The sequence below is a fragment of the Notothenia rossii genome (genome assembly GCF_949606895.1).
Source record: "Notothenia rossii genome assembly, chromosome: 10".
NCBI lineage: Eukaryota > Metazoa > Chordata > Actinopteri > Perciformes > Nototheniidae > Notothenia > Notothenia rossii.
The window spans coordinates 7,659,279-7,681,243 of NC_136908.1; the positions used below are offsets into that span (position 1 = coordinate 7,659,279).

Here is a 21,965-nt window from a genome sequence, read left to right on the forward strand (position 1 = left end):
TCTCTACAAATCCTCTTATAGTGTTTTAGTAGTATGTTCTCTAATAATGAACCTATTTGAGTGATTCTACACACACACACACACGCACGCACGCACGCACGCGCGCGCACACACACACACACACACACACACACACACACACACACACACTCATTGGCCCCTCATATTGTTTACCATCGTAAATCATTCAGTAACACACACGAATGTATCCAGAAATTGAATCTGTGTCGCAGAACGACATGTCGAGGAGGAACATGAGCACCCCACTGTTGGCAATGTTTAATTTAATGTGGGGAGGACTATTTATGACTCCATCTTAGGGTTGAAGGCCAACGTTCATTTCATTATCCCGACTGTTTCCATGCACGGAGCATTGTGAAAAACTAATTATAACGGTCATAAGCAAAAGTGGAAATGACAAATTTACTGTCGAGGGTTCCAGCCTGTTAAGCATCAATTTCACGTTTAGTGAGCAGGAAGTGGACATCTATGTTAAACTGCCGGGCAACCCCATGATTGTTTTTAATGGATGGAGACAATGGCTTCGTTTTGGACCCCTACATCTTACCATAACAAATTGGAACACGGTGGAGGTCATTTATTATAATAACTATTACTATTATGATTTTTTAAATTACATTACATTGCATTTAGCTGACGCTTTTATCCAAAGCGACTTACAATAAGTGCATACGACCAAGAAGATACAACCTTGAAGAAAACAGAATCATATAAGTACATTAGGTTTCATAGAGCTAAAACATTTCAAGTGCTACTCAACTGGCTTTAGATAAGCCAGTCCTTTATTAGTATACTGTACAAGTGCTTTGTTAATAATTATATCGCTCGAAGTGGAGTCGAAAGAGATGAGTTTTCAGTCTGCGCCGGAAGATGTGTAAGCTATCTACTGTCCTGATGTCAATGGGGAGCTCATTCCACCATTTTGGAGCCAGGATAGCAAACCCACGTGTTTTTGCTGATGGGAACTTCAATTAGTTTGTTATATTCTAGATTTAAATGTATCTAATATAGTATCAGCAGCAGCATCAGGCAACCACCAGACTCAGGGACAGTGTTGTGCCATACGGCTGCTAACCTCTTGAGCTTGCAATATTTTTTTTTTGTATAAATATTTTTTGTAAGTCTTGTATTGCATTGTTTGAAGAAGTGTGACTCGCCTTTTTCATTACACAACTAGTAGCTCTATAGAAATGTTTGTTTGCCTTTATTTTTATTTTAAAATAAATTGAGCAAATTAGAGCTCAACATTATTTTTGAAAACGTGGGAATATCTAATTCTAGATGCTACTGAGAGTGGGAGAGAGAGGGAGGGTGAGAGGGAGAGAGAAAGGGAGGGTGAGAAAGAGGGGGAGAGAGAGAGAGAGAGGCGCGCAGAGATCGAGCAGGTCTGCAGTCTGATTCTTGGCGTCGCACAGTCCTGAGACGAAGCTGTGGCCAAGCGCCGCAATACTGGGAATACACACCGCATATTCCTCTCTATAGTCAGATCACTGACTACACTACAACGCTGGAGAACTTCTAAAACGAGGCGATTTTCTCTTGGATCCGGATACCCTGTTTGGCTCTCCATCATTCGTCGTTTCGTTCATTTTAATCTCGGTCTAATGATGAGTTTAAACGTGGAATATCGGCACCGCAAATGTTGTTAAATGGAGATAAAATAAAGAGAAGGACACATAAGTACTGCGGGGAAAACTGAAGGAGGGATCTCCTGGTTTTTTTTCTACCTGTGCTTGGTAATTTCATATTTGGAGCGGACGTGGGATTTTCGGGATCTTTTTTACGCGTGTTGGGTAGATCAGTGACCACTTGAATCACGTATCCCCCTTGGTTTGCCTTCCCTCCTTTTCTCCCCCTTTAGGTGTGAAATCTATCTTCTCAGACAGAGACTCTGAACCCCTTGGTCCCCGCATGACATGGTTCAGTCCAGCTGCGAGATCCGAGCCTCCTCCATGCATTGGGATTTTTCTCAGCACCGACACCGAGTGAATCTCCTCTTTTTGACCATCTGAGAACTATCGTGCCTGCCAGACCCGAGAAAAAGCCCCTGCCATGACTACAAACCGGGAGGTAGCACCGGGACTTGTGAGGAGACCGGAATGCGCATACAGGAAAGGGGACGGAATACGGATTTTTGCTATAATGAAGTCGGGAGTGCAGGTGCACCATTGGAGCCGGGTGCTGTTCCTGTATATTGGGCTACTGGCCGCCTCAGTAAAGGGTAAGTCCCCGTCTGTACATCTGAACACATGCAAAATGCAGCAGGCTTGCCCCACTCCTCCGCCCACCCTCCACGATCCCCGGACTGAATGCAAATCAGCAACACACACACATACACACATCCTAAAGGCGCATTTAGGAGCCACCTTGCTGTCCGTTCTAAAGACAAAAGTTATTAATAGAGGAGAGCTGCATGGTTGGGGAGCTATTTTTGAGACAGTGGATCCTCTGGAATTACTGAACCTCTGACTCTGTTGATGCGTTTCATTACATGAATGTTTTTAAGGAAATAAAGGGGGATTGGATGAGCTTCTTTGATGGTTGATATCATGTGTGATAGCTGCTTCCTATGGTACAGATGAACGTTAGCCTGGCATGAGGACATCGGTTGATGTGGTCAAGCAGACTGCTGATTATTATGCTGTTCAGAGTCCTGTAGTGTGTGTGTGGGTGTGTGTCTTCTTTCGTGTGTGTGTGTGTGTGTGTGTGTGTGTGTGTGTGTGTGTGTGTGTGTGTGTGTGTGTGTGTGTGTGTGTGTGTGTGTGTGTGTGTGTGTGTGTGTGTGTGTGTGTGTGTGTGTGTGTGTGTGTGTTGTTCTTCTTCTTCCCAGTTGTTCCCTCTGTTTCCCAGCTATTTTTAAACGATTTTAAAAAAACATTTTGTGTGTAGTTTGATCCCCCTCAGTCTTTCTGTGTGGTTGTCTGTGTATTGGGTGCGCGTGTGTGTGTGGAGGGGGCAGGCCTAATTAACTGACTGGGTTTTCTGCACTTGATTAATTGCAAATGGAAATCTTGCAACCGGAGCTGGGCATTCAACAGATTATCATTACTATTAATTTACTTTCACGTCTTCAAAACATAATGTGTTTCTGAAAGTAGAGGCTCAGCAACTGATCCATGGATTTTACTTTATTCTTTCCGTGGAAATTAATAACAAAAGCCCTGTGGCGTTATTTAGAGCCTATGCATTTCGGGGGAAAAGCCGCAATGATTTTTGCCATCCCAGAGCAGGTCCTTTGGCAAATAAATCCAACCGTTTTATCACTGTCTTTGCTCCACACCACGGAATGGGCACTATTTTTAGCAAAAGACGAGAATACTGCCATGGCCACAATATGAATTTGACAGTGAGTCATGGCTCCGTGTTCGCCCACTCATACCTTTTGGTTATACAGCACATGATCCACGAGTGAGTGGAAACTTGGCACCTTTTCAACATAACTAAAGCCCATCAGGTTTCATGCTGCATAAGTGTGCTTTGAGCTTGATAATTACTATTCTCCAGAAACGTCATCCCTCAAGTCTTCCACCAAATATCTCCCACTTGTCACCCACTTGTGACCAAACTCGTGTTATCAACCACCCAGATGGTTTCTGGTGAGTTGTGGGTTTATCACACATACAGCTGAGTGCCCAATGATACTGACAAATCTCCCTCGACTTTCATGTGGAGTAAATCTCATTGCGGCTATATTCGGAGGAGGCTTCTTGTTTTATTCGCGTCCGGGGAGTTTTTTTTATTGCCCACTCGCTGGCCGTTTTCGTCTACCCCTGGAGCCAGTAAAGCGACTCTAACTTATTGCACATACTTACAAAGAACGTGAAAGGTTGGACCATCTATCTTACCGTCTGTAACAACATTCACTTTAAACGGTGTCAATAAATATGTTTGAATACCACACGCCTGCGTGGTGGTCTGGCGCGTCCCTCGGTGCAGCTGCAGCCACCAGCAATAGCCCCATCCTCCCATTGAGCGGCACCAGAGCCTCACGCTATGCTGAGAGGCGGAGTGGGGAGGGAGGAAAGGACCCGGGGATCGTGGCATTTCTCTGCCCACGTACTACATCAAACCGAAGCAAGCCTTGCCAATTAATGACCAACAGTGTACAACAGATACATGATGTCCAAATGGAAAGGCTGCTCATTTCCAGGCTGTGTTTGACGTGTCAGATAATAATACTTGAATACTTCATTTGTCAACTCACTTTACGCACGTTTCCTGTTAACCCATTTATCATTCCCAAGGGCCCCCGAGATAGAGATGTGCGAGCGATTTTTTTTAAACAGAGACATTGAAGAGAGCAGTGTCATGGGACTTAAACCAACTGTCCCAGTGGACCCGTCACTCAATAAACGGTAATCAACCTCCATTCATCTAATCGCACACGAGGGGGGGGGGGGGGGGGAGAGAGGAGGATGGAGGAGGCAGATTGAGGATGACGTGTCTTGCCTATCTCGTGCGTGTTCCGGCTCTCCACGCCAGCTCCACCAGTATTAGATCATCCGTCAGCGGCGCATGAGACAGTAGCTCAGCATGTCCATTTATACGCAAGATCACGCTTCGTTGTCCTCTCCTCTCTTCCACGAGCTCTCCTTTATTTCAAAGGCACCGCGTTGTACTCATGATGCAACTTGCAGTAATGTTATGAAGACTGGAGGCCTCGATTCCCCTTTCCTTTTTATCTGTTTTACTTCATGACATTTGTTTGTATTCGCACCGTCATGGAGCTCCTACTGAAAAAGAGGGTGGGGGGGCATTTATGCTTTTCGAGGCAAGAACTCATTGTGACAAAAAAGTCGTTCAAGATCCATAATTGATAAAGGAAATTCATTTGTAAGACTTTTGAGCACATCAAAAAGGCCAAAACCCTATAACATACAATTGTCATATAGCCTACTTCATGACAAATGGGCGTAGATTAGAATATAATTGGTTTAATATTACTTTCTCTTACATAATTAGAAGCCTACAGGAATGGTCATGTGACATCAGATAAAATGACTAGTACTTGAGTGGAAGACTTTCGTCAGCCAATCAAATCCCGTTTATGCAAATCTGACATTACAACCGCTAGCCAATCAAACCGCGTGCAAGCTGGGAGAGACAGAACGCAGTTCATTTTCTATATTCCTGAAAATTGAGGAGAAATTAGTTATTGCGGTAGCAAATCAACTGGTTCTTTATGACCAGTCGCTAATAACTTACCGGGATACAAACCGGAGGAACCAGGCACGGAGGGAGGTGGCAGAGACAGTGGGTGAAACTGGTAGGTGTTCGCCTGTTTGGGGATGTTATATCCAGTTTACTTCGTTTTAACATTGCTATTGCTTTGTATGTCGGGGGCGGGAGATGCATGTGATTGGTTGTTGGTCGCGTTGCTCGCAAAAAATCCCCAAGCTTTCAGACACGCCCACCTCCAAATTTTCAAGATTTGTTTCACGCTGCTGTGTGGACGGGCCGTGAAGAGATAGGATTTGAGCACCATGGACAGCTGAGCTTGAGCTCAGCTGAAGTTCTCTTCAGCACCACAGTCAGCTCCTCCAGCCAACAGCCCCAGAACCAGCTGCTCCTCAGCGGAGGGATAGCTGGCTCTGTAAATAGGGATGTCTCCAATGTTTTCATGGTTTCTTTCCCTCAATTAGACACAGACTTCAGACCACTATTTGTCAAGATCATATGACAAGATTTTGCTGCTTGAGTTTGCACTGGATTAGTTAACTGTACATTTAAAGCGTTGAGATAAATCGCTGTCACATTCATAGATTATTTTATTGACATAATAATTAGTGCTAGCATGTTGATGGAGTCAAAAATGCCAAACATGAACTAATTCAGAGTTCTCAAATGTGCAGATGTGCTGTTTATCTTTGTTTCATGACAAACAAAATATATTTCAAATGCCGGTTGGACTAAACCAGCAATTTGTTAACTTCAGTACATTGACGTGTAAACCAGATTCTTACATTGTATTTGCTCATATGAAAAAGAGTTGGCAGAATGCTTGATAATGAAGTAATCTGTAGTTCAACCCTTAGCATGCAGTCAAATGTCTCATGTTTGCTGGAAATGCTCAGCAGCCTGCACATTCATGTTGATTTCAAGCCCCATGTTGTATCAGAAACTTCACATGCAAGGAATTGGCCTTGGTGTTTGGTAAATCAACATGGGCGCCCTGTGTTGCCTACTTGATAATTGTTGGCTAAGATGTGCGGAAACACACTAGAGATGTTTCAGGGTTCTTATGAACATATTCCCAATCACAGGGCGGAACATTTTGTATTGACTCCCAGTAAGTCAGCAAACCCAATATGTCTTCCCATATGTGTTTGATCGTGAATATTTGGGCATCTCGATTCCCTTTGCTTCTCATTCATCTCCCACCTGTCTGCTTATATTCTCAACCTCAAATCCTCCACTACCTGCACGCTCTGTTGCATCCCATCTGCTCTCTACATTCACTGTTGTTGAGCAATAAAGGGAGGAATTAGAGCTGAACAACAGATGACGTTATATATTTACTCAAAACGGAGAAATGTCTGAGAATGCAAATGAGTATAAGTGAACTGCCAGGTTTCCTGCTTGAGCCAAAGAGGATACAAATGGTTTGGAGTGGGAAGTAAAGTATTGGTCAAGATAAAGATGGAAATCATGAAGAGGTGGCACTGGGAGGGATAAACAGCAGTGAGAGGAAACGAGAGGCAGAGAGGGGAATCGAGTGTTGGAGTAGAGGGGTGATAAGCTTACACCAGCTGAGTGATAATCCAAGCCCTATGTTTCTGCGCCTTTTGAGTGCTGGGTGATCTCCTTTCTTTAGTAAATGATCTATTTAAAACTCTCATTTTCTTATCAGGCATCAAGCAGGCTCCTATTTCAATAACTAACAGCGTGTAAGTAAGCTTGTGTGTGTTTGATCTGCCACCCCCTATTCACTAGGATGATTAGACTAAAGTGTTGACAAGCAGGTCATTAGCTAAAAAAAAAGGGCCACTGAGATAAAGGATGTGAGTCTGTCCAGCTTTTACAGGACGACATTTTTCCATCATTATCAGCTCCCTTATTTCACCTGCCAGCTGATGTATCATCCTCATCTCTCTCTCTGTCTCTCCCTCGCACCTTCTCCTTCTCCTTCTCTCCTCCCCCCTTTCTGCATCCATCCTCCTCTCTGGTGATTCACACTGTCATGTCTCTCCAGATGGCCAGAGCTCTGTCACTGTGCTTCGTCACACCGATCACAGCCACACAGTGACTCACACACACACCCAGTCACAAATTCATGCAGAATCCCCAAAAAATAAAATCTGAAATGCATACTTCAGCCACACACACACACACACACACACACACACACACACACACACACACACACACACACACACACACACACACACACACACACACACACACACACACACACACACACACACACACACACACACACACACACACACACACACACACACACACACACACACACACACACACACACACGCACACACGCACACACGCACACACGCACACACACACACACACGTACTCCCAACACAAACCGGGCCATTACACCTTATGAGCTCATAGCCAGATGGGCGTTTGCCGAATTTCTTGATTAAAGTGGCACTTAATGAGATGGTGAGGAACATCCAATTCATTTTCAATACAATTCTATTGCCTCTATCATCCATTAAACTATCACGCTTGATGGTATTGCCGTTGTGAAATAGTTTGATTAAGTATTCCAATATGATGCATACACATTCAAACCCAGACCTTCATTCATCTGGTGGCTCTCGCTGCAGTCAATAGTTCAAATTTGACACAGGCAAAGAGAAACCTGGCGAAAACAAATACTTGTTTCTTTCAAATATCACTTTCAGCATGTCCCGGAGTGTGGCGTTAAATTAATAAATGTATATTTTGGCTGCTTTACTTATCCAGGGAATATAAATCTAGCTGTTTTCTGGCAGTGCCTATGCTTCTCATTCACACACACGCCTGTGAGCTGTACTGTTCACATTTTAGCAGCTCAGCTCCATTAAGGCAATGGGGGGTTGATGGAGGAGTTATGGCAAAGTGCCTTGCTCGAGGAGATGTAGGGTTTGCATTTTCCTACCCACATCTCCCAGTAGGAGACAGTAGAAAGGTGTGGTGGTTGTAGCAGCTGCTCCCAAATGTAAATATGTACTTTGCCGCAAGCCAAGACATATCAGGAAGAGAACATACATGTTCAATAAATCTCTCACTAAAGGTAAAACAAATATCCACATACATTCCCTGAGCTATGTGTGGGAGAAGTCTCAATCTTGATTCAGATTCTCCTCTTCCCGTTAGCAGGCATAGGGATTCGCTCCGGCTACTGTAAATCCCAACAATGTGATAGACAGATGTAGATGTCTGTCTTGTACAGACACGGAGCTCAGGCAGGGGTTTCTCTAGCTTCCTGATTTACAATGTTCTTATCAGATATCAGTGATCCCAGAGATTGAAGATTAGATGCCCGGCAGGAGGTATCTTGTCCTTGTCTTTCTTCTTTCTCCGTACAGCTCCCCTCTCTGCTCGATATATAGGAAATCTGTCAGTGGTCCTTTTGCTCGGAAAGAGGCAGTGTCATCGTGTGTGTGTGTGTGTGTGTGTGTGTGTGTGTGTGTGTGTGTGTGTGTGTGTGTGTGTGTGTGTGTGTGTGTGTGTGTGTGTGTGTGTGTGTGTGTGTGTGTGTGTGTGTGTGTGTGTGTGTGTGTGTGTGTGTGTGTGTGTGTGTGTGTGTGTGGCCTGCTTTTCTAGCACCCATTTTAGAATCTAAAGCATAATTTAAAGTACAATAACAGCCCGATTTAGAAGAGAGTTTTTATGAAATTCAATTTTACGAAAGTGTCAGTCTAGACGCCTACAAATTCACAAAAGCAGGAAGTCTGTTTTATTGAAACAACTAGAAGCTATTATGTTGCTCCTTACTTTTACTCTAAATCTGCACATGTAAAACCTTCAAAGCCACCTTTTGACATTTTGAGAAATACATAATATGTGGTTTCTTGCCTTCCTGACAAGATTCACAACATCTGTGGGGTAAATATAAGGCTTCAAGTAGAAGACAGTTTTACCATGCAGACTTGAAACAGGGGATAAACCGTCATGATGTTGCTGTCGTTGCCAGTTCAACCACAATACATGGATAGAATTATCCATCGATGCAATGTCATGTTAGAAGTTTGCGAACCCACAGAGACATCATATTCAGGAGCAAACAGACTTAACTATTGCTATCTAAGACTACTTTTTTGTTCAAATTTGCTGCAACCATGTGAATAAAACACATTAGTGGAAAAGATTACATTTTGCATTTGAAGACGTGGTTGCCAATCTAAATAATTTGTTCTCCTCGCAATCTTAATACCTTTGATTTAATTTACACACATATTGCCAAATGCATCAATTCCCAATCTAATTCAGTGTGGAAATGTAATATGCAGAGAAAAACATTCTCATCCATTTGAGCGGGATCCATGCAGCCCATACATTATTCTTCTGCTCTCCAGCTGACACTTGAGCCTTCCTGGGGGGCAGTTAGGGTCCGAGTTGAAAGGCTAAAGTATGAGTTGAAGTGCGGCTGATGGATCAGCTGCTGCTCGTGATAGATGGAATAGTCCTGCTGGGACGGTCATGACCTGACCTAAGGATCACTGTTCTACTCTGGGTTTATTTAATATACACTACTCAGAGGGGACCCAATGTTCAGGAACTCACTAAGACCCATCACCATGGTTGTCCTGGATGATCTCATACTTTTAACACATCCATGATTGCATTACCCCACCCCCTTTTGGATGCTATTGATCACAGAGTCCAGAAAGTGTCATTTTTGCTGATTTCTGCTGCGACTTAGGTGCAAATACACGACAGCATGTAATCAACTTTGGCTGCTCGGCATGGGTTCCGTTTTCCGTAACTCAAAGAGCTCGGCTGTCAGATCTGAGCAGAATGAGAATGAGGTGATAATTGACCTTCACGGTTTCACACATTAGTGTCATGCGCAATTGTGTTTTTTCAAATAACTACTACAGAGAATGGAAGAGAAAATGTAAAGTGATTTGAGGCATGTGTGAATGTGTGTTTGTTAACAATTATGTATAATGTGTGTGCATGCCAGTGTGGGTGTGTGTAAGCGTGAGATTTTGTGTTAAGGCGGACTCAAGAAATAATGAATAATAGAGGAAAATGATCGCTCTTCTTACTTGTTCTCCTGTTTTCTTGTTGTCATGGGAACAACATCCAGCTTCTGTGACAGAGGCAGCGAATGAAACTCTTTGAACAGTTAAAATACATGTATATTTATAATTCATATGTATATATGTTGTCTAGGCCACAGATTGCAATGGGCTAGTTAGCAGACCCTTCTCATTATTGGGCCTCACTGCAAGAGGCCACACTCATTTAGCGGGCATCCCATAAGATCTACCAGCAACTCAAACAAGATGAAAAGCTTTATAAACTTGACATGATTAAAACAACTTTGAATAAAGGCAGCAAAATTAAAACCTAGAGACAACCAGCTAAAAACACAAACACAAGAAGGTTATTTTAAGAACATAGAAAGCAATGGCAATTAATCAGCTTTGTGGCATATCCGCCCACTCACTTAGAACATGTAGCAGAAACAAAGTATATCAAAGAAAAACACATTGCTTAAAATCATTCCAAAATTCAAAAGCTCTTAGTGGCCCGCTCCCTGATGAGTCTTTTCTGCCTGGGTTTGTCCAGGTGAGGTGAAGCCAGAGCAGAGAAAGAAGCATGGCAAATGCAATAGCTTTATTACAAATCCAAACGTAAAAACACACAGAGAAACAGAGATGTACATTTCTCCCGGGATCAAGCCTCACCGTGTTTTGTGTGGGAGGCCCATTTGTATCAGTGATGAATAAACTCCCCCACAAAGACAGGGGTCTGTCTGAAAGGGAAGAACATGAACCGTAGCGTGTCTTTGACTCTCAATGGGCTATTTCTTATTGATTAGCTTGAAGCCTTGGTGCTTTGGTTGCTGAGGAGGTGTGTTGCTCACAGCAACCCAAACATGCCATAAGGCTATTAACTGTTGAGCATGTATTCAGGTAAATAACATGATGAAGAATACACTCCTAAAAGCTATTGGATATTTATTTAAAAGGGATAGTACTTGTTCAGTTTAAGGGATTGGCGAAAATGGTATATAAGTGTATTGGTGGCTTTATAGGGCGGGTGACAGTGTTGAAGCTCTTTTGGCTGGCATGATGATACCGCTGGTTAAATATGGCCCAGCTGGAAGGAACTGCCTGACTCTCCTCTTCTCTTCCTCCCTTTCTGAGAGAACACATGCTCCATTGTGCCTCTTTTTTGCCGGCCCTGAAAACGGTCAAACATGTATGCAAGCACTCGTGCAAATGTTTGCTTCTGCATGCGTGCATCTACTTGCTATCATGGGGGCTGTTTATTTCCAACACATTTCTCCCTACAGCATGTTGTGACAATGTGTTTTGGTTTGTGAATATATGTTTTAAGGAATATCAAAATAATCCTTATGAATTTTAGAGAAGTGGCGGTGTCCAGCCTTCTGCTGCATATTTCTCTTCACCCTAAACTTTGCTCCGTCCAGTAAGTTTCCGGGCGCAATTCTCGATAAAACAAAGCAAGATGTGCCAGATCATAAGTATGCATCCAAGAGGAAGCTTCAGCCCCAATAAAAATCAAACTGGAGTTGGCTCAAATTGGCCTGCTGGCAAACACTGTTACCCTCGTTGAACCTGATAGGAGGGGCAAACTTGTTGTGTTTTCAAATCGAAAACCTTCAAAATGTACCACAATGTGACTTATTTTTTTGAATGTGTTTCCATAAGAGTGAAGAGACCCCTGAAAGGCATTCCAGAGCGGGAGGTATTCCCAAAATGCACACCTATATGTGTTTTTGCTTGAGTGTCTTCTCCATACCCTCGCTATTAATAAGAGCAGTGGGCAGGGCAGGTTCCTAAAACAACTCCCTGCAAATGGAGCTTCTGCTGTTCGAGTTTACAGAGAGAATTGTTTTTATTCACAGATTCATGTGGCAGGAAGTTATTCCTAGTCTAGATTGTTCCCCATTATTGAAATGCAAGCTCCATTTTTCTGCCCTTTCAAGGAAACAGCATTTACCATTCAGCCCAGTGGGCTAAGTGGAAGCAGGCCTATCACTAGTGCCTTCCACTGCATTTGGCTTGTCTGTAATGGCAGACTGTGTCTTCTTGGCCCGGTCATTAGTCTAATGTATGGAGGCGAGCGGGATCGCTGAGCTCATCCATTTCCATTTTAATGGCGGCCATCTAGAGGTTAATACGGATATGATGCGGTCAAGGCGTGCATATGCGCTGACACGTCAAGAGACAAATAGTGGTGCTGAAAGGATCTATGGGGCGGAAGGGATTATCTTCCCAGCAGGGAGGCAGTTACGGGTACACACGCGCACACACGCGCACACACACACACACACACACACACACACACACACACACACACACACACACACACACACACACACACACACAACATTGTGTTGTTTAAAGTTATTCATATGGTAGATATATATGCAATAGTTGATAGCTTTGTTACTCGATAAACCTTAGGGGCCACACTTATTTGGTTGATGAATATTCAGTGTTTGATCTGAGGCTATGCTCATCTTGTATGGATGTAGCCCCTGATATACCACATGCATGGAGGCTTTATGGTTTCTCTTGAGAATAAGGAATGAGCAGAACTATCTATTTGGTGAGGGAGTTTGTGATACTGAGACTGAGGTTTCCCAACAAAAATACTTTGCAGGCTGTTGCTACAATTGGAACAATTTCAGTCATTTTCTGTTGCATTGATTTATCATTTCAATATGTTGTTGTGTATCCAAGCTGCAGTCCCACATCTGTTGACAATGTTAATGTCACTCTACACTCTGTGCCTTTCTAAGAACAGTGAGGCCCTTTATCAAACATACAACAACAAGTTGAATTCTCTTCAGTTCATTATGCAGCACATACGACGTAACACACTTCTATTATTGACTGCGAGAACACGATGGTCCCTCCATCTTTGTCTTTTGTCCAAAGACAAGCTTGCATCTTAGATGAGACCCGGCAGAGGCGTGGAGGGATAATGAAACTGAAGTATTGTTGTGTCTTGATGGTTTTATAAGAATGTGATGTTGGGATTATGTTTGCCAAGATGACATTTCCTCCCATTGATAGGGTGGAGCCGGTGTTATTGCATCTCAGTGGAAGAGTTGCATGCTGAGTGATATGTGACACTGTTTTAGGGATTACACACATGCATGTGCAGACAACTGATACCTCAATACGCCAACATGGTGGTCTCATTTTACTCTCTTATAAATAAAGTACACACACACACAATCAATCTGCTAAAGCAGCCCTCTGAATAGACTCTAGGATTTGCTAACAGTGCAGATTATCTTGCTGTTAATGTCACACAGGCACACAGGGCAACAAACAGGTACCGTTATCTCTTTCCTATTGGCTGCTCTTCCTCTCGTTGACCTTCTGACATATTCCTAGTTCCGCACTTTCATTTTTCCCCCTCATTGCCTCTGTGCTGCTATTTTTTCCTCCACCTTGTTTGTCCCTCATCTCACCTTTGCTTCTCTTATTCCTCATGTCACGTCGTCCAAATCTATTTTCTCCATATTACCATACATACAGTCAGTCAGTCAGTCTATACTCGTACTGTTTTCCCCCGTCGCCCTCATTCTTCCTCTCTACTTTGGTCTCCCCATGTCTACTTCCTCCACTAAGAGAGGCTGCTGTCCCGCCGGAGTACAGCACAGTGACCATCGATTCATCAAAGTGTCACAGCACGCCGCTGCAGCTCTGTATGCCCGCTACTAAACAACTGCCCTGGCAAAGAAAACAATAGCTCCCATGCACACACACACACACACACACACACACACACACACACACACACACACACACACACACACACACACACACACACACAGACACACACACACTGGATGGCTGCCCCAGGAATGTCAAACCTCTCCTTGTACATTTGGCGGTATGCACACCGGAGATGGTCGGTGCCAAACGGATGCTGCCAGTGGCACAGTGGGCTTAGAAGTGGACAACATATCTGTTCCACATATATCAAGCATAGTTAACATTCTAGTACGAGCCAATGAAAATAGTTGTCATACGCATGCGGGGGGATAAAATACGCCAACCACTTGAACAAGTTAGCAATATGCCTAACAGCTGAACCAGCATATTGCTTTTACTACCCCATATTCTTAATGGTTCACCTGAACAACTTGAGAAAACATGACCTTCTACTTTGCCGGGGGTCCGCTGAGCTAAAACAGCACGGCCAGCAGTCTCTTTATGGGGTCTTTATGATGTGTCACTGAGGTCAAGTGCAGGATGGGCTCTCCCCTCCAGATTTACACTGAGGGGCTTCACAGTGGGTCAACAGCTCCCAGCAGCTAATTTCATAATGCACCCTGGGCGAGGCTTGAATAATTAAACCGAGCTTCAAGTGAAAGATGCACTTTATCAAAGGCTCTGGGTTTCTAAAGAACAGAGAGAGTAGACTTACAGTACCTCGGTTCACCTTAACTGCTCTTGTACCTTATGGTAAGAATCTGTCTCGTGCAAAGTCCATGGAGAATAAGAGTCACTACAAAATCCAGCAAACATCACCAACATTAGTATCACAATCAAACTTGATGATGTTGGAAAACGGTCCTTAGTTTGCTACAAAAGCGCGTTCTTAAGTGAGGTTTGATGTGTCTGTTTTGGTTTCCAATTCTATTCTGACCATCTATTTTTCAGCATGGATACATTCTTTGTGGCTGCAGCCAAAACAGCAAGCTCTCTGAAAGCCCTCTTTCCGCCTTTTATCCCAGATCGTGTGCGTCAATATCAATTTAAGAGTTGGTCACTTGGCACAGATGCTCACACTTGAAAGTAACATTCGCTAGAGTTCTGGCACACTCAGTAGACTTATCCTCTGTCGTGATTTTTTCGCTTAATTGTGCTCATAAAACAAGGAGCCGCTTTCCTGCATGGTTGATCACCTCTCATATATCAGGCACAGCATCTTCTGTCACCTAGCAAACCGTGCACTTTGATCATGTGAAACGCTTTTCATTCGTTGCAAAATGTCCTCTTTAGTCGTTCTTTCTGTAGTTCCATTTCAGATAATACTGAGGAATAGACTCTAAACATACAGTATCTAACATGGAAAAAGGCTCAAGAAGAATAGTGTTTCTTCGAGCATTTCTACTCCATCCTGGAACTGGTTAATAACAATTCAGTTGGCTTCACATCCATTTTATTTTTACCTTAGTTCATCCCAGCCCACACACCCTAACTCATTGTCTATCTATGCAGAAGAGGTTAACAGTGAACTCTGACCCATATCGACTGGGATGCGGCTGCTATATGAGCCATTGATTAGCATTTGTTTGAGGCCATAATGGAGGAGATGATGAGAGGATTATTGACCATGCTGTAGATATGAAAGTCAGGCTGGAAACGTGGGTATGGATGTTTTACTTGGATAATGGTATTGACCTATGGTAATTGGGAGGTTGGTTGCTCACTTGCTGGGGCTATTTAAAAGAAATAAGGAAAAATCAGATGGAAATTGCTGTCGCTTTGATCATTTTTCTTTCTTCTCGTTACTGCTTAAAGATGAGGACTGAGAGAAGACTAGAGGAAGAGTGAGCTATAATGCTGTTATTTTCAGCCTTCTATACAGTATATAGGTCATATTTAGTTAGCCTACTGTCAATCCAATTGTACAATACTTTATTCATGTCTTCCCACATTTTTTTACGCAGAGGAATTCATCCCAGCAGCAAACAAAGAGCTGAACTCAACATAACACATGTAGCATTTCCCTCCGAATAATGGTCGTAGGCTTTACTGATGAACCAGAATGTATTCAAACTCTAGACCCAACGTAAGAGCTTGAGCCTCTTCGGGGGGTGCTAACATTTAAATATACAGTCCGTTCCGTTCTTCTCTTTCTCCGCCGTTACATAGAAAGATATTACTTTCTCCGTCACGTTGTTTTCAAAAGCTACAACCACTTCCTGTCAGCCGCGTTAACTCGCCTTCAAAATAAAAGCATACAAATGAAACAGGAAGTTCACCTAAATTACATTATAAGATATATATAAAACTGCAACGAATGCAACAAAAACAATGCAATATCCCCTTCAGTCTCAAATAACACAAATTGGGTTATCAACAACACAACTTAAGCGTATTCAAGGGTTTAAGTACACACACACTTTAGCATCTTTTGGAAGAGGTCAAGCGCATATGAAGTCCTGAAAAGTGACGGCCCCTGCCTGTTTTTTGATGAGAAAGGCCCCGGGGAGTCAACATAGGAATGATGGATAATCTGTGACTGAAGATGCTATTATCATCTCGCTGCTGAGGCCATCCAGACAGTCTGGATCTCTACCTCCTGACACTATCTCTCCTTTTACCCTCCCCAGAAGTATTGTGATAATGTTCTGCCTGCAACAAAAAGCTAATATCGGTTTTGTTTGTTTGTGCGCATCTGTGTGTTTCCAGTGGCATTTCAGAATTCATAAACTCCCTGATGTGGCACATAGCCCCTTAAATCTTAAAGCTCGTTTATTGCTTGGAAAACAAATGTGACGTTCTCTCGTCTGGCTAACAAGGGATTATCCATGTCCATGCCTATTTTTGGGTAATTTATTCTCTTTTTCCCTTCTGTACTTACTTAAAGAAATGTTTTATTTATTTTTCGGTTTAGAGTAAGACTGAGAGGAATGAAAATTGCCCCATTTTTTATTTCCTTTTGTCTTGTCTTCTTGCATGGTGCCTTATTATCGGTAAATCCCCGTTGGTGTTGAGGCGCATTTCAGAGTCATTTGGACAGAGTCTCAGCTTTGGGATTGTTTATCCATCAGAGAGTTTACGAAGCAGCACAGAATCTGTATGTTTCACAAGTATTGAATAAGGGATGCACATTCCCTGTGGAGGAATGTAACAAAGCAACCTTCACTTCTACATGTTTCGATGCCGCTCATGTTTACATTCCGCATTCTTTTTTTTAAATGCCCTGTTTCCTATGCCCTCAGGTAATGAGCGTATTGTAATGCATTGATTCATTCCAGACTTTAAAACAGCTTTAGATGTAAATTAACAAAACAAAAATCATATCTTCTGCACGTGTTTGTAATATTGAATAATATTGGTTATGCAGATAACAGATGTCCTCCAATTATACTCTCCTACTTACATTTTAACAAGGCTGCATTATGATGCATGTTTGTGGCTGAAGCAAACAAAGAATAAAATACACATTACTCATATAAGTATCATGTTTTCTCGCATGACGTTTTAACTTAGTCCTCTATATAAGGATGTGTGTTTAAGCAGGTTCTTTTGGTGTGACCAAAAACATATGTTAAGTTTCTTAGGCAAAGGACAATTATTTTAAACATGGTGAACCACAATGTAACCCTTGGATGGGCATTCACAAATACATATTTAGGAAAATGTATTGATTGCTATTTTCTACTACACCCATTATACACTGTTATAACACCCATATTACACATAAATACATCCCTATAAGACGCCTATTTCAACATTATTTCACCCTTCTTACACAATATTTCTCCATTATAAGACCCATGTTACATCATTATTACACCTGTATTACACCCTTATTATACCCATGTTACACCCATGTTGTATTGTTATCAAACCAATAAAAGACTGTTATTAGACCCATATTACAACCATTTAATACCAATATCATACCCGTATTACACCGCAATTACTCAGTTTTCCCCAGGATACATAAACATGTAAGGGTTAAAACCCATACGGTGTGTAATGGTCCAACAAATGTACATTTTAATCTCTTGTCACCTGTTAGTGGGAGACTGGCAGGTGACTGCTTACATTCAGCTGCCTTTTTCATTTTTTTTTGTTGGTAAATGAGTGTGGAGGAAAAAGCCATCATCACCTTCATATGCCAAATGTTATGATTTAGGAGGCGACACACACACACACACTCATTAGTAGATCAACACAAACTCACACTAAAGCTACACAACATATGTGCAATCACACATGAGGCTACGTTGGGGATTAATTAGAACTAGATCTTTAACATTGATTAAAAGTCTCAGCTGTGCTCAGATCAGTCATTTGGCTTTGGGACTCAACACACACACACACACACACACACACACACACACACACACACACACACACACACACACACACACACACACACACACACACTCACACTCACACTCACACTCACACTCACACACACACACACTCATAGCTAAAGGTAGGACTTTAGTGTGTATCTGTGTGTGTATCCTTTCCTAATGTTCTCCTTTCCATGTATGCCCTGTGGGAACCTATTACTGGTGTGGTGAGGGCCAGTGCGTTAACAAGTGTGTGATGATGGAGGTGGTGGAGGGTGAGCATTTAGCGCTGCTTTACTAATGGCTCAGGCTGCATGCTGTAGGTGATAATGGATGTTTCAGCGATTGGCGCTGTTTGACTGTGGGTGTGCACATAAGTGGATTTGTGTCATTTCCTTTTTTGGATGTAGAGGTTTTTTCGGTTTAATGTTCTATAAATACTTTCTACACTTTGCCAACACACCTTAAACTATTTTAAAGGTCGCCTATTATAGTGTTTTCCATCAATATATAATAGGTCTCAGATATATACAAAACATGTCTCTGAAGTGTTTGGCTCTAAATACCAAACAGACCATTGCAGCATTACCCATAATCCCCTCTGTTTCAGCCCTGTTTCCAAAGTGCTGATTCTCTGTCTGTTACTTTAGATGAAAATAAGGAGCCCCTTCCCACGCCCCTCTGAGAGAGATTTGGTTAAAAAGAACACAATGGTGCTCTAGGAGGAGATTCAGGTGATAAGGTGGGGGGGGGGGGGGGGGGGGTGGGGGGGCTACCTTGGTTGGTGATTGGCTAATGGTTACACAAGACAAACAATTCGTTATGACATCATAAAGTGGCTAAAATTTGATCAGCTCATTTTCATTTTTCATTTTATATAAATGGATCAGGACAAAAAGTGAGAACATCTTTTTTCCTGAAACTTTCAGAATCTCTTTACACAGAAGGGACACATGTTTATGTATAAAAGTCGATTTTGCATAATAAACCTTTAATAACTGCCTGTTCTTGTTTTCTCTTCACAGCTCAGAACTGCAGCTACACACTAAACAGTCCCAATGGGACGATAGAGAGCCCCGGCTATCCGTACGGTTATCCCAACTACGCCAACTGTACGTGGGTGATCGTAGCGGCGGAGCACAACCGGATACAGCTGGTGTTTCAAGGCTTCGCTCTGGAGGAGGACTTTGACATCTTGTCTGTATATGACGGGCCGCCCAGCCCGGGGAACCTGCGAACACGGTAAACACGGCTAACTTTTCTTATGTGCATCATATGTGTTATATCAGGCATGTGTTTTACCTTAAATAGGACATACTCTAGAGTCTAGATTGACAATAGTTCGATACCAATGTGATTTTTTGAATATATAGTCAACAGTGGGACATTTCAAATATATATCTACTTTTCCTAAATGACAGAAATTGCAGTTAAATTATGCAGATTTTTAAAGTGACAAATGTTAGATTAGCGATTACTAGAGTAACTTGACCATTGTCAAATAAGGATGGATTCCTATTGTTAATCATGACTCAAAATAAGAAATAAACAATACAAAGTGGTCGCTCGACATGATAAAATTCAGGGCTTTGGGCATGTTCATAATTTTCACGAAATCCAACATACTGTATGCAACATTAATAATAACACAATAAAACGTAATATTATACCAGAACAACACAGGTTCTATGATAACATTGTTGGATATATTGAATTCAATTAAACAAACAATATCTGAACAAACAGTCTTATCCTTAACTGTCAATGTAGCAGCCTCGGCGGAAAGCTCCCTTGTACTGACATTGAAAGTAAACAGATTTTCTCTCTGGTTTGCAAAATTTCACCCTAACAAAGTTTACGCATTTTCAAACATTCAGGATTTTAGAAATACATATTTTGAGGCTGAATTGACATCTAGAGTGGCAGACTTCTTCTTGTAAAGCTGCAAGTATAAGATAGATCCACAGAGCTTCTATTCACTAATGCATTTCTGTATTTGAGGATATTATTGCTTGCAGCCACATATCTGTCACGCCTCTTGGCAGCCCTTCACTTGCACACAAACTTGATTAATGGCAATTCCTGCCCTCTGATCAGTCGAAGCTATACACCAAAGCTGCTTTTTTTCCGTTGCGAAAAAAATATGTTTCGCAAGCCCTCTAGAGACAGATGAGAGGAATATTCTTACGGCGTTTGTTATAAACACTGTTTTGAGTCTGTGTCGGGCCTCTCCCCGTCGATACCTCTCTCCCTCACCTCTTCTCTCTCCCCTCCCCTCCCTGCGCCTCTCATTCTGTGCCAGTGTATGCCTCCACTGCATTTCCCTGCACAAAGCGAATGAAAGAGAGAAGAAAATCCATTATGGATTTGTGTTGCTCTCCTCAGCCTTTCTCCTGTTTGGACCTCTGGGCTCTGTTGTATATTGATGCTCCGGCGGGACAGGGGGGAATGCGTTCCCCTCTCCCCGTCTAAGCGCTTTGAAAATAAGTATGGGAAAAGAAAATGAAGGGAGCACAGATCTCCTTTAGATTATGCTTTCGTTGTTTTTGACCAGAATTCCTTTATTTTCGTAGGGGGCATTTATGTTTTCTTTATCTATAAGTGAGCCTGGAAAGGCAGAGGAAAAGCTGAACGCAGCCCTCAACAGTATGTCAGGCGATGCATGCATATTTACTTTCACACCTCCCACTTACACTCAAACAAAAAGATGAACGTGTGAAAACTCTGTCCTCCCTTTCCTCTCATCTCCGGCTTATGTCAGAAGGAATTTTCTTTCCATCTCTCTTGCACCTCTTCCTAGGATTTCTCTCCCGATCCCCTCATTTCCTCCTCACCTATTAAAAAAAAAGCTTTTATCTCTTCTCCTGCATGCCCTGTTTGCTGAATATCATCAGCCTGTTCATGTATACCACGCTATAGGTTGTGCAGCACGAGATATTTCGTTTAATCTCCGGTACTGATCAAAAGTAATGTTTTACCTCCCTTCACATTCGAATGATCACCTGTGATTTATTTCTTCAAAGCAGCCACTTTGTGTTTTTTTCGATCCATTTATTTATTCCTTGCTGTCAGAGCAAATTGTAGTCAGGAGAATGTTGGCTGACAAAATCATCTCAGCTATTTATATATATTTATGTTTGAGCTTGAGTTCCTTTAGTACGCATCTACACCTGGTGTGTGTTTTTGAGTGTGTGTGCTCTTGCTGCAGTTGCTCTATGAGTCACAGTCGCTCCTTAGGAAAGGCATATGTGAGTCAGTCTGTTGCTGCAGCACTTCATTAAACTGCCGACCCCGACTGACACCTGGGGGGACACTGACACTTCAGAGAGAGAATCTGACAGCATGTTCAATTGTTTGAATAGAGAAAAAAATTGTTTAATGTGGGGATATACTGTGTGTCCCACAATAGCAAGATCTCGCTGCTGTCTGTGTTTAAGTGCTGCTAAACGAGCTCGGCATCTATTTCCAGAGATGGTGTAGTGATCAAGCGGTTAAGTCTTGTGGAGGCTATCAGTTACCTCACAAAGAGCAAGGGTGAACTGTGGAGAAACTAACCTCAAGGTGGAATCCTTTTTGCTGACTTAAGTAGTTTGAACATCGATGTAAAAATGAGCTCATCATCATAAAATATTTGCAATATCAAACTCGGTGAAGGGACACACAGTGTACCCTAGCTCGTGTTCCTCAAGAAATAACTCCATTAATTTCTGTTTGTGTTTACCTTTGTACA

At 42.4% G+C, this 21,965-nt stretch overlaps 1 protein-coding gene across 1 annotated transcript in view; it reads left to right on the plus strand.

The window, feature by feature from the left end:
- Nucleotides 1–1,397: 1,397 nt before the first annotated feature.
- Nucleotides 1,398–21,965, plus strand: part of csmd2 (CUB and Sushi multiple domains 2) — a 266,993-nt gene continuing 246,425 nt past the window's right edge. Inside the window, exons 1-2 of the mRNA XM_079654679.1 lie at nt 1,398–2,242; nt 19,261–19,477. Of these exons, the coding sequence (XP_079510805.1) occupies nt 2,074–2,242; nt 19,261–19,477 (386 nt within the window). The 5' untranslated portion in view covers nt 1,398–2,073. The remainder of the gene's footprint in view (nt 2,243–19,260; nt 19,478–21,965) is intronic.